Source organism: Triturus cristatus, chromosome 12 (assembly GCF_964204655.1).
Source record: "Triturus cristatus chromosome 12, aTriCri1.1, whole genome shotgun sequence".
NCBI lineage: Eukaryota > Metazoa > Chordata > Amphibia > Caudata > Salamandridae > Triturus > Triturus cristatus.
In genome coordinates this window covers 762,650,023-762,662,818 of record NC_140595.1, presented here as the reverse complement: position 1 = coordinate 762,662,818, position 12,796 = coordinate 762,650,023, and the positions used below count along the sequence as shown (strand labels likewise).

The window sequence follows — 12,796 nt, the reverse complement described above, 5'->3', positions numbered from 1 at the left end:
TCAATAATAGCCAAGATATGTTTGAATCTATTTACAATGTCAATAGAAGGTCAGGAGATAGAAAGTGCACAATACCAAACACACAATGAAAGTATTACAATATAATTGCTAAACAAGAGCCGCAGGCTTTACATACTTAGTAATGCGCACAATCAGTAGATCATTACTGAAATACGGGGACACCCAGTGAGACATTAGTGGAACCCGGGGACCCTCTGCCTTAGCCATTCCTAGAATTTTAACTTCAAAACAATACACGAAAATAAAGAATCAAGTATACGCCAAGCAAACTCAGATATGGAAACAATGTGTTTAATTCACAATCAAATTTTGCTTCCTTATTTCATAGAATTTATTTCATTTTAATTTATCAATTATAATATATTCAATTTTGAAACAGTTGTGGACCATTTAAGTAGGCCTAGCAGACCACTGGGGTCCTTGGAGCACAGGTTAAGAACCACTGTAGTATATGATTGTAAACCTTGCCTCATCCCTGCAGTGAAAACCACAAAGCCACCACATTGCTGTTACCTAACTGTTAAAAGGTTTAAGAGATATATGCGCGTATGTGATATTTATAACATAGCCAAAGTCAGAGGAGCACTATACGTGGGCAAAGATGCAGTTAACAAGTGATTTGAGAGGCGGCTGATTTGATGGTGTTCTTTAAAGTACTTCTTCATCTCTCTCCTGAATTGGAGCAAGATTGGTTTGCTCCTGATGAAGATGCTCCCAAACAATGCAATGGTTGCCATTAATATTTGACAATTATCTATGTGCTGCAAAATGGAGGACTGGCATTCCGCCTTCCAAAATGAATCCTAAGGTTTTCCTTTTTCCTTATTTCCCCCTATATAGTAATTTCTACAATATGGTAATTGTCCCTGTAGATAAACCTCTTTTGTATCACACCTTTTTAATTTAGATGTGTTATGTTCCATTTTCCAACCTGAAAAAAAAGATTTACTAGTGCCTTTTGTCTGAGAAAATCTCCAACCATTTTCAGAGTGGAAAATATGTAGACATTTTATTAATTCCTACAAACCTGCAAGAATCTGTCTCAAAATGATTCAAAACAATCAAAATGTACATGAGGCAAACTATGTTTATTTTCCAGTTTGATCATGACTCAAGCAGAAACAGTGCATCCTTTCTTAACAAAGACCATTATCTGATTGCCTGAAATAAAAGATTGTAGGATTTATTCATTGATTTATGCTGGATCAGTAATACACAGTAGTGTTTAAGGACTTGGCATCAAAATACTCTGGAGACCAACATAAAATAGTGAAACATCCCTGGCAGCTGACATGTTAGGTGTATATTTTAACAGCTGTCTGGAGGTAAATTCCTACTAGGGGATACAGATTATTTTAGCTAAATAAGCGAATAAAGAACTATTCAGAAGTGAGTTCTAATCCACCTGGGATTCCATATGATCAATGCCCTTTAGTTTTGCAAAAACCTTTTTCAGGATGCATTTATATGGAAAATAAAGGATATGAAAAGTTAAAATATATAAATGTTTGTGACATGCGCAAAAACAAAAGCTTCACCTGGATAGCTAAATCGCAGTTCACAGGCTGTGTGTCTTTTGATGTTGGACTAACATGCGGTATATCTGTTATTAATTTATAAACAAATAATACCAGTAAAGGTCTGAAGCCACATTGATTTATACAGTAGTTCAAGGATTGCACCACCTTAAAGAAATCGTGTGTCCTAATGTGGCATAGCTATGGTTAAAACGTCTTCTTAATGTGACCTGGATCCCGGCTCATTAGATATGCTTTTGTGTTTCTGTTTGGTCTAAAAAGGATGTTGTAACACTTTGGAAAAAATATACAGAAAACTAGTGATGAACTTGAAGATAAAATAGCAAAAATCTCCATGGCCACCATGTACTTGCCGTTAGTGCTGAGGTAGGCAGGAATAAATGAGATCCAAACGCTGAGGAAGGCGACCATGCTGAAGGTGATTAGTTTAGCCTCGTTGAAGCTGTTGGGGAGATTCCTGGCCAGAAAGGCAATTACAAAACTTATGGTCGCAAGAAATCCAAGATATCCCATCATGGACCAGAAAGCAATGGTGGATCCTTCGTGACATTCTACTGTGATGATACCAGGGTGAGTGTGGATGTTATAGACTGGAAAAGGAGGTGCGACAACCAACCAAACACCGCAGAGTAGAATTTGGATTAGAGTACAGAAAAAGATGATTGTGTATGACAACATAGGCCCAACCCACCTCCTTAAGTCACTATTGGGTTTTGTGGCAGCAAATGCTATGACCACCATGATGGTTCTGGCTAAGATGCAGGAGACACAAAGGGCAAAAGTGATACCAAAGCCAGTCTGGCGAAAAAGGCATTTCTCTGATGTTGGGTAACCAATAAAAGCCAATGAGCAAAGGAAGCACATGGTGAGAGACAGGAGCAAGAGGCAGCTAAGGTAACAATTGCTTGCTTTCACAATAGGTGTGCTTCGGTAATGAACATAAAGCCCAAGGATGGCAACAGGAATTGCCGAAGACAAAAGACTGACTGCAGTCAAGATGGCTCCAAAAGTTTCATTGTAGGAAAGAAACTCAGTGATCTTTGGGATGCAACGGGTACGATTTTCTTTGGACCAGTGATCCCAGGGACATTTGAAGCATTCAACAGAATCTGACAGATGACAAGAATGAAACATATTCAAGTTTGTATTTGTTGACATCTGAAAATCATAAATCAAGCTCTCATGCCAAAGCTTCAATTACCTGTTTGGTTGGAAATCTCTCCCGGTAGACAGCGAAAACACAGGTAGCAGCAAACGGGTTTTGTTGGTATGGCAGATTTTCTGAAGCCTGGAGGGCAGCTGGGACTACAAACAGAGCCAGGGATCTGTAGATATCAAACAACGGTACATGAAAACGAAGGTGAAACATAATTCTGATTCTGAATACACCAACTCCAAGGGGCAAAACTGCAGAGACTGAAGGCACAATCGAAGCACAAAGGTAAAAAAAAAAAACATGGGTAAGAGCAAGGTAACTGCTGGGCCACCATTGGGTTCTGAATGTCATCCACGCACCACTCTTGACAGTTTTTTGGCATTGACAGTGAATCTTTTCTCAAATGAAATCAAAATGACAAAGCCTTTCCCTTTCAACTGAGGTTTTTGGTTCTTTGCCCTTGACATCTTCAACTCATTCTCTACCCCACTACAACATAGAGCCCTCAACTTCCTCTGTTCTCCCTCCCACACCATTAGGACTGGAAGTGCTGGAAAGGGATAAGGAGAGTGGTCACATTTGTACTGACTTGGAAGAGGTTGGAGCAGAGACAAATGATGGATGTGGGACCTTAGCCTATTCACCAAGCCCAGATACTGGTCAGTCAGCTAAACATAGGGAAAAGGCACAAAAACAATGCCGCTACAGTCCAAAGTAACAATGAGGGCACGTAAGCTGAATGACCAAACGAGCGAGCCCACAGAGAATGTCGACCCTTGGGATAGCCTGTCCATTCAGTTAGGTGAACTGTTGGATATCAAACTACACTCAGTCTAGGAAGGTAATGATTGACACACAGGCCAGGAGGGATTCTGCTCTCCAAATGTTGTGGCTTGTTGGGAGCAACCTTCCTGTCTCACCATCCCCAAAGTTGTGTGTCGGTTTCTTCATTGATGGTGACCTCAGGCTCATTGCATATGGGTTCTGATTTTGCTCCTTCCATGTTGCCTTGTGATGATCCAGAGTAGTGTGTGGTGATAGCCTGAATGTGTGCAACTCTAACATTAAGAGTGGGTGGGAAACTCCGCTCCACTGGTGGAGTATGTGAAGGTTTGCAAACTTCACGTTCCACTTGGAGAGCGAAGTTTGGCAAAAGTACTCCACCTCCTTTGAAGCGTAGTAGAGCCTACTGACGCCGGCCCACCCCCATCATTGTAGGTGTGGTTTCAGCTATATGGGGAAAGTAAACAGTGTCAGAACTTAAAAGAGTTCAGATTCTGTCCGATTTAAGGCCCCCACAAACTTGTGCTTGGCAATGCCAATGGCCAGTCGGACTCAGTCTCTACTCTACGCTTCAAAAAATTGAATCTCCAGTGCGGCCTACCCCTCCAAAAAGGAGAAACGTGACCATCAGCACTGAAGCCACAAGCACCAGGGGAAACTGTCACCTATTCACCTTTTCCCCTGCAACTGCACCTGGAGTACCACCCTGAGAGTGCCCCCCGTGTCAACAAAATGGCTGTCAGTGACCATATCCTGCTCCAGTCCTGAGCTAATTAATTACTGAGCAGTCTCTGTACACACTGCATGCAGCTGGGGCACAGGCAAGACAAGTAGGTGAATGAATTTAAGGCAATGTATGTAAGTTACTGAAGTTCTTTCTAACCTGCCTGTGTGATCAGATTTTATTTTACAGCCCTGCACAAGATGCGCTTGGAAGCATGTCTTGTGCAGACTCATAGTAAATACCTGAATTTGACACCCATAACCATGAGCTAGTGGTTTTCATAGCTAATCAAAGTGTCATAGTTAAAATACATCAATTACAGCTCATTAATCATTCACAAACACAATATGTGCTCTGCTGTTGTGTAAAACTGCCTGTCGCCACTTCCAATTATATGAATGCAGCTTGTATTAGGCAACAGGAAAGAAGATTTAGAGTAAGGTATTACGATGAACTGTTATACAGACACTAAGGATAAAATATAAAACAATCATTAGGAATAAAAAAAGAGCCTATAAAGACAGTTGCTGGGCAAGTTTGCTATCGGTAATTGAAGACAAAAATGTGAAAGGTTTGTGGAAGTTGGTACAAGAAAGCTCCGGTAAAGTATGAGGGTCTTTGCAGTGTTCGGTCCTCAAAGATAATTGAGTGCATTATCTGGGGGAAATTTATGGGAAGTGGCCAATGTTAGATAAAGCAAGTACAATAGCATGGCCAGGAGTGAGGGAAGAGATAAAGGAACACTTTACCTCCAGCCACATTAGGAAAATAATATCTAGTCTAAACCTAACCTGAGCAGCTGGCCCAGATAATTTGCCAGCAGTAATTATAAAAACTAAGTCGAAGTGGTGGTCAGAGTTCTTTGCGAATATGTTCCAGGGGATCCTTAATACAGGGATTGTGCCAGGTAACTGGAGAGGAGCCATCGTAAGGCCAATCCATAAAAAAGGAAACGTAAACACCTAAAAAAATTACAGATTAATAAACCTTCTAGACATAGGTGAAACATTTTTCCCCAATGTAATTTTGGGATTACTTAAGGACTGGGTGGAAGAAAATCGGATTGTGCCCCAAGAACAGGGAGGGTTTAAAGAGGGACACTCAACAGTAGACCACTGTTTTGCACTCTGGTCCATTGCGCGGGAGTCAATCGAGCAGAGGGGAAGTCTGTTCTGCTGCTTCGTGGACCTCCGAGCAGCATTTGATTTGGTGGACATGGAGCAGCTGTGCGAGACTTTGATAGGGTATAACATCCCAGGGGATATATTGGGCCTGATTCAAGCACTGCATACTGAAAATTGGGCCCAGATAACCCTAGATGTAATGGGGAGTTTATCTAGAAAAATCCAGATTGGTAATGGGCTGAGGTAGGGGTGCATATTGGCCCCGTGCTTTTTTCCTTGTTTATTGCAGACTTGCCCTCAACCCTATGTAATGCAAGAGGGGCAAGCCCGAAGCAAGACAGGAAACATATTTAATGTTTACTTTTTGCGGATGACCTGTAATTATGGACCAGACGGAGACCGGCTTACAAAGAAAATTAAACAAGTTTAATGAATACTGCCATGTCAAAAAACCTTGTTGTTAACATGGATAAGACAAAGATCTTATGTTTTGGTAGAAGAAAAACAGGGTTCTCTTGGTTTCTGGGCACCGAGAAGTTGGAAAAGGTAACAGAATATAGATATCTGGGAATGTGGTTCGAGAGAAGCCTCCAATAGCATACCCATTTTAATGCACTAAAACTGAGGGCATCGGCTTCAGTGAAGGGATTAAAAAGATTTAAGAGTGTGTATGGCGAAATGTCCGATCGACCGGTCCTAAATGCTTACTTAGCAATGGTACTAAAAATGGGTGGGACGTGGAGGAGGGAAACATTCTGAAAAATCTATTCTCGTTGCCTAAATCGTCAATGGTACAGGCAGTGAGACTAGAATTGGGAATCACCTCATGGGGTATAACAGCTTGCATGGCTCTATTGTGTTTCTGGCAGCGCTTGGGATCAGGAGATGATGCTAAAATCTCTCAATGGTGCAGAAACAAGATGGTAAACAGTGAACTAACGTGGGCAAAAGGGATCAGAGCCACTATGAATAAGACGTGTCATTTGATAAAGCTCATGCTGTGCACCCAGTCCCTCCAATTTAAGATCGATCAGAGGGAAATTAGGAATCTGGGAAAAGAAATATGTCGATCACAGGACCAAGATTAACTCTTGAGGAAAAGCTCAGTTCTCCATATGGCCTTAGCATGGCAAAATGAACTACATTTTCCTTATATTGACAGGCTACCTAGTTGCCCGTTAGGGCGAGAAGTGCTGAGGTTAAGAATCAGGGTAAACCCATGCTATGCGAATAAAGGGGTAAAAAGATATTTGATAAACAGTAAGGGAAAATGCACCTGCACCTTAGGAACAACATGTGATATCATGCATATATTACTGGATTGCCAGAAGGTTTTAGAAATCCGAAGAGAGTTTTTAGGTCCGATTTTTAAAACGTATGATATTAAAAATATGCCCCAAGCAGTAAACCTTTTAGTGTTAATGATTCATTTAGACATAGCTTGTACCATGGGGAAATATATAAAAAAAGTTAAAGAGTTCCTCAACTGTAATTAGTCTTGAGGTGCCTATTTTAATAGCCCTACGTTGCGAACGAGCCATGAAAGGGTAAAAGTAACGCGGAAGGTAATATACACATTTTTTATGAGATTAAAAAAATGAATTGTGGCTTTTAGAAGTTTTTTAAATAATTGTAAAATGTTTTGAGGACCATTGGCCCAAATAATTTTGAATATAGAGATATTACCTTGTGACAGTTATGAATTACAAGATAGGATGTTATTTTATTATTTTTATCTACTCATTTTCACGAATGGCATGTTGTCTATTTTGTATACTTTTATGGTTGTAAAAGATCGAATAAAGTTTCTATTGAACTGAATGCAGCGAAAGTGCGGCAATGAATTAGGCATCTTTCATCTCAGTGCCTCGTGGTGGTGCATACTTGATTTATCTTGGTACGCTCTGGCTGCAGAGAAAGAACTGGTTAAGTTGTGGCACAGCTGTGCGGTTGGTTGTCTCCGTACAGGATGGCTCTTGTGTGATTCTCGCCCACAGTCCTGCCCACTTGCAGTTGTCCAGTTGTAATGGCTTCTCCTGGTGTGTGTTGTTGTTGTTTTAGCTGTGGTGGCTTGCTGGGCTGCACCCGTTTAGGAATCTGACACCCCAGTGTTGTGATGGTCTTTCGTCTTGCGAAGGGACTGGGAGTTGTGCCTCCACTGGAGGCTGTCCGAGGCCCCGGGAGGTAGAATGTCACATAGTCATGTTATCTTCTTCGGAGTGGGGGGGTCTGCACTTTAAGTTGATGAGCCGGCAGTATGTTCTGTGAGCGTGATCTACTTATTCAGGGCAGAGTGAATTTCTTCTTTCCTTCATTTGGGTAGGTTAAAAATAGGGAGGGGCAGGCATGGAGTTTTTATGCTACTCTGCGGATTTCCGCGTAGTGCTACTCCGTGAGCTAGGCCCATTCCTAATATTAAACTCCTTGGCTGGAACATTGCTGGTTTCACCACAAAAATGACCCGTGAGGGATGGCAGACTCTTATTAAAGGCTATGATATTGTGCTCATGCAGGAAACATGGGCTGCAACTGAGTTTTTAGATGATGGATTTTCATGCTTTTACTCTCCAGCCATGCCTTCTCCTATGGGTCGTGCCAAAGGGGGATATGCCGTTTGGTTTAAGGTGGATATTGGTTGTAAAATTATTTCCATAGCAACTGAAACAGATACGCTACAGGCTTTCGACTTATGCTGGCCTAATAAGTACAGCATTTAGGTAGTGAACTTTCTATAATAATGAATTTTCATATAGGTTTAATTTGCTTTTCAGTGTTTGTTTTCATTGATTGGCTCCCTTGATGATAGGGAGTCCCAGGCCGGCAGACCTTTTAATTACCTTTTGGCAGGTTTTTTTAATGCCAAATTGGGCATATTGCCGCATTTTTCACCATTCATTTGGGATGCCCTCATCATGAAAGCAGATCTTGATGCTATGTATTCCAGGGGACATTTATTGTAACCGCATCTGGCGGCCTATGACCTGGAGAATGAAGTTTCCTTTAGTGCCACAACAATCATACCTGCTTTCACTGACAGGGGACCCGGGTCCACAATTGATTACTTCTTTACATAACGGAGTCTACTATCATTTATTATGGGGGTGAGGTCCGTGCATCGGCGTTTAGTGACCATAATCTCATGTTGTTGCTGATTATGGTCCCAATGAAGCACCAGTATGCGGTTGCTGAAAGTAGTCAGACACTAACCACTAAAGACACTGGTCATAAAGTAGTCTGGCGCCACACTGACATGAAGCTAGTCATGAATTACATTGTGGGCACTAGTATGGACCTACTGACCCTCTATTCATCAAACGCACAAGGCCTTGACATGGCCTTAAAAAACTTTGGGAAACTTATCTCCTGTGTAAAAAGCTTTATAATCAAGCCCATGGCAGGGCTCCCTGTCAGGACAAGCCATGCAGAGTGCTAAGTGACAATCTGCATAAGACTATAAAGCAAATTCCTAGAAATCAGATTTTAATTCCACCTGCCAGGAAAGTTTATGCCATACCACTGAAAAAGTGAAAAACTGTAATCAAAGATGAGAAGTGGGAGGCGATAGTGGTAGCCTGTCAGAATAAAGACTCTCAGCCATTTTGGAAGGCGGTGCAGGAATGCATGTTATGTTATGTTATGGCAGTTTGTAGAGTTCAATGGTTACTCCATTACAGAGTGTCCCTGTGCTGAATTCCTTCAGAGGCTAATATCATTATTAAAAGCAAGAGATAATGAAAATTCTAGGGAGCAAGGTTTTTTCAAACAACCAAGTTTTAAGTTGCTTCCTAATAACTAATTCTGAGGGCTCCTGTCTTAGGTATATAGTTAGAGATGTCACCGGTCCTGCCCTAGACAAAGTCACTGTCCACATTACCCCAAAAGAGTGGCTAGATAAGTTTCATTTCTTTATGCCTCCAAAACTGTGACCATAGATGAGGGACTGACTGAAGCGCTTTCCTGTGGCAATTTGTCATTTAGGGAGGATGAAGTCCTCAAAGCCATCCATGAAAGTCTGTGTAAAAAAGTGTCGGGCCCGGACGGGGTACCTATGGATTTATTCAATGAGGACCTAGGATTTTCGCTACCTGTACTTACCTCTTTTATTAACACAGTCTGTCTTTAGTGTGGGTATTCCACCATCTTGGCGCCTTTCAATTGTTGCACCCGTTTTTAAAAAGGGCAACGGCAACAATCCTAGGTTCTATCACCAGATATCCCTGCTCGACTCCACCACCCAAAAAATAGGCAGAGTTGATCAACTCCTCCTGTGGTTAAGGAAGATTGACATTATATCCTGGGTTCAATACGGTTTCTGGAGGGGCCTAGGAACTATCGATCAGTGTTTGAATTTACATCTTACTGTGACCAAATACAAATATGCAAGGGGCACCCCAATTCATCTTGTGTTCATGGACCTAACAAACTCTTTTGATTGCGTAAATATGTCAAAATTATGGGAAACACTTGAGCCTAATGGCCTTGCGGCCTACTTGGTCTCATTTCTTAGACTCCTCCACCAAGTTCTAATGGTCTCAGTAAGGTTTGGAAAGGCTGGTGAGTGTATTCCATTATTCTAAGTCATTTGTGTGAGTACATCACAGTTGCGCATTCGCCCCTATCCTCTTCTTACTATATGTGGAGAGGACGTTGGATGTTGCTGGGGCAGATGTCCTGATTGCCGGGAATAAAGCTGTGCCTGCTCTATTATATGTGGACGATACGGTGCCTCTCGTTAGAATGGTGAATGGCCTGAAAACATTGATTAGTGCTGTTGTGTAATTTATAAAGGGCCTTGACCTATAAACCTACTTTTACAACATGTTTAGTATGGTGTGGTGCCCTAGGAGCACTAAAACGTGTACCCTATAGATTGGAGACAAAAACAATTGATAGGGTTACCTCTTTTCCATATCTTGAACTGGAATTTGATGATTCCTGCACATGGTCTGCATGCTTTAGAAGCAGGTTGACCCGCTTCTCTACTGTTGGCACCATTGTTTCTATTACTGCGTGTTGTGGTAGAAAGCCAGTGGCCTTGGTATTAGAAATCTACAAAGGAAGTGCCTCCTGACTTTGACTTATGGCATGGAGGTATGAGGCCACAGAGATGCTGCTATCATCTAAATAGAGGAAAATATACGTTGTTGTCGTCTGCTGGGAGTTTCTCCCTCAACCTCTAATTTTTTCTTACATCAAGAACTATGGTTTAAGTATCTTCAGGACCTTATTGCCGCTACTCCTGTGGCTCTTTGGTGTTCCATCTAGTCAAACAAGGAGGCAAAGCTTAATCTGGAAGTCGTTAGAGATTGTCTTTCATATGACCATGGATTGAACATCTCAGGGTTAAAGTATGTAGGAGATACCACCGCCGCCCTGGGGTGTGCATACTTGTTTGGAGAACCCAGATAGCATTAGCAAGAAAGAAAAAATCTAGGTTCCTTAAGCACAGACAAGTCACTAGGAAGGCTGTGGAAGGGGTGAAGCCATTTGTAAAAGACTGCTGTCTGGTCCAGATGACAGCCGGGATTGCCCCATACTTATCATTTGTGCAGAATGTGTATGAACATACGTTTCTAACTCAATTTAGGCTAGGGACTATAGGATTGTTATGTTTTCCCATAGGCCAATATCCACAAGACAATATTTGTATCTGCCCATGTGATGAGCAATCAAACCAGACTTAATTACAATGTGTTTTCTTTTGCAAAAATTATCTCATTTTGCACCAGGAAAGTTTGATTGTGTTTTATATTATGTTTTTCTTTTTTACAGATCCACGCATGTGCGAGAGATACCGTTCTGACAGAAAGGGACAGGGTCAAATATCAATAAAAACTAAGAAGAGTCCCTTTTGTATTTCACACTCTTACTTTCAACACCAAGGGCCTGATTACGATGTCAGTCGGAAAGGCTCTGAAAGGCATTCGGATTTTCCTATATAATTTCCGAACCCATTCGTAATTGGTCAGTCCGACTGACTGATTATGATGGAAAGGTAACTGTTCAGTCATTCAGAATCGGTTCCGACAGGAATTTAGAAACTCCGAGTCAGTCAAAGCTGATTCGTACAGCACTATGGACCGCATTTTCAATGGACATATTACGATGTCGGATTTGGACAGCCTTTCCGACTCGGACCGTCCAACATGAAAAGGCTGTTGGAAACTGACGTTGGGGGGCCCTAGCAGGCCCCGCTTCATCCTGAGGCCTCCAGTTGGAGGCCATGGGGGTAACCAAAGGACCCCCCTGTAGAACCTTGCACTGTGTGACAGGGCCCATGGGGAGCCCGCCACAGGGTGGAAGGTTTTCCGAAACAACCCCTTTTTTCAATGGGAGCCTGTGTTTTTAGTCAGAACAAGGGTCGGAACCGCTGACTGCAAGTTGGTTCGATCAGATTCCAACAAGGAGTCTGGAGGTTTAGTTTCTGACCAACATCGTAATGAGGCCCTACATCTTCATATACACCATCAAAGGGAAATCCAACATTCATGTGCATCCACTCAATTATCTTGACACTGAACTCTGTTTTATGTAAAAATGACGAATTTATTAAATATAACCAGTTCTTTATCGATCCACAATCATCAAAATTAAAAATACTTTATCCAGTATTGCCTTGCTATAATACAATATTGTTGTATCAATTCTAAAAAACATTTTTATAAAAAAACAATGTACATATTTTATGCAACATCACATTACTGTCAAATACCGCCCTAATCTGATAATCAAGTATCTTGTCAGATCAAATTCCTTTGATCTATACAGTCATAGAGCTAAAAAATACCATCATGTAGAAAGAGAAATAAATATAAAGTAGTCGACGCAGCGTTTCAGTGGTATTGAGTTGGTTCACCCCATCTTCTTCAGGACAAAGTTTATTAAAATATAAGTGTATCTTAAAAGATAAAAAACAATAGTCAAACATCCAATCTCCTCATTCCTACTCCTCTTCTCTCCATCCACACCTTTTCAAACTTACTGGACTTTCCACTTGTATATACACAATCATCCGCTCCAATGGCAGAACATTACTTTCTCACAGAATTGTTCCTTATTATTTACCAGACAAGCCATGGGTTATTCCTTAAATGCTAATTTAAGGAATAACCCATAGCTAATTAAACATTGTTCTTATATTCTTTTATACACCTGTTATTGTTATCGGGATTCTAAGAGCTAATATCTCATGATTGGTGACCACCTTTAATCAATGTTCCCTATATATTTGATTTCTTTTTCTCCATATAACTGTCAGGCTTGCTGGAGATGGCAGGTCCATGGCACCTTGTATGTGGGTTTCATTTCTATATTTTAAAATAAATATATTTTTGAATGAAGAGAAGAGGAGTAGGAAGGAGGACAGTGTCTTTGATTTTAATAAATAAATGTCTGTTTGGTTGAAAATAATGTTAAATCTATATGCCACTGATTTGCTTTATTCATTTGG

At 41.2% G+C, this 12,796-nt stretch overlaps 1 protein-coding gene across 1 annotated transcript in view; it reads right to left on the bottom strand.

Annotated features, from left to right (window-relative positions):
* Nucleotides 1–1,745: 1,745 nt before the first annotated feature.
* LOC146782749 (extracellular calcium-sensing receptor-like) overlaps nt 1,746–12,796 on the bottom strand; it is a 66,828-nt gene continuing 55,777 nt past the window's right edge. The window contains exons 4-5 of the mRNA XM_085637226.1: nt 2,761–2,884; nt 1,746–2,668 (exon numbers count right to left, since the gene is read on the bottom strand). Of these exons, the coding sequence (XP_085493352.1) occupies nt 1,746–2,668; nt 2,761–2,884 (1,047 nt within the window). The remainder of the gene's footprint in view (nt 2,669–2,760; nt 2,885–12,796) is intronic.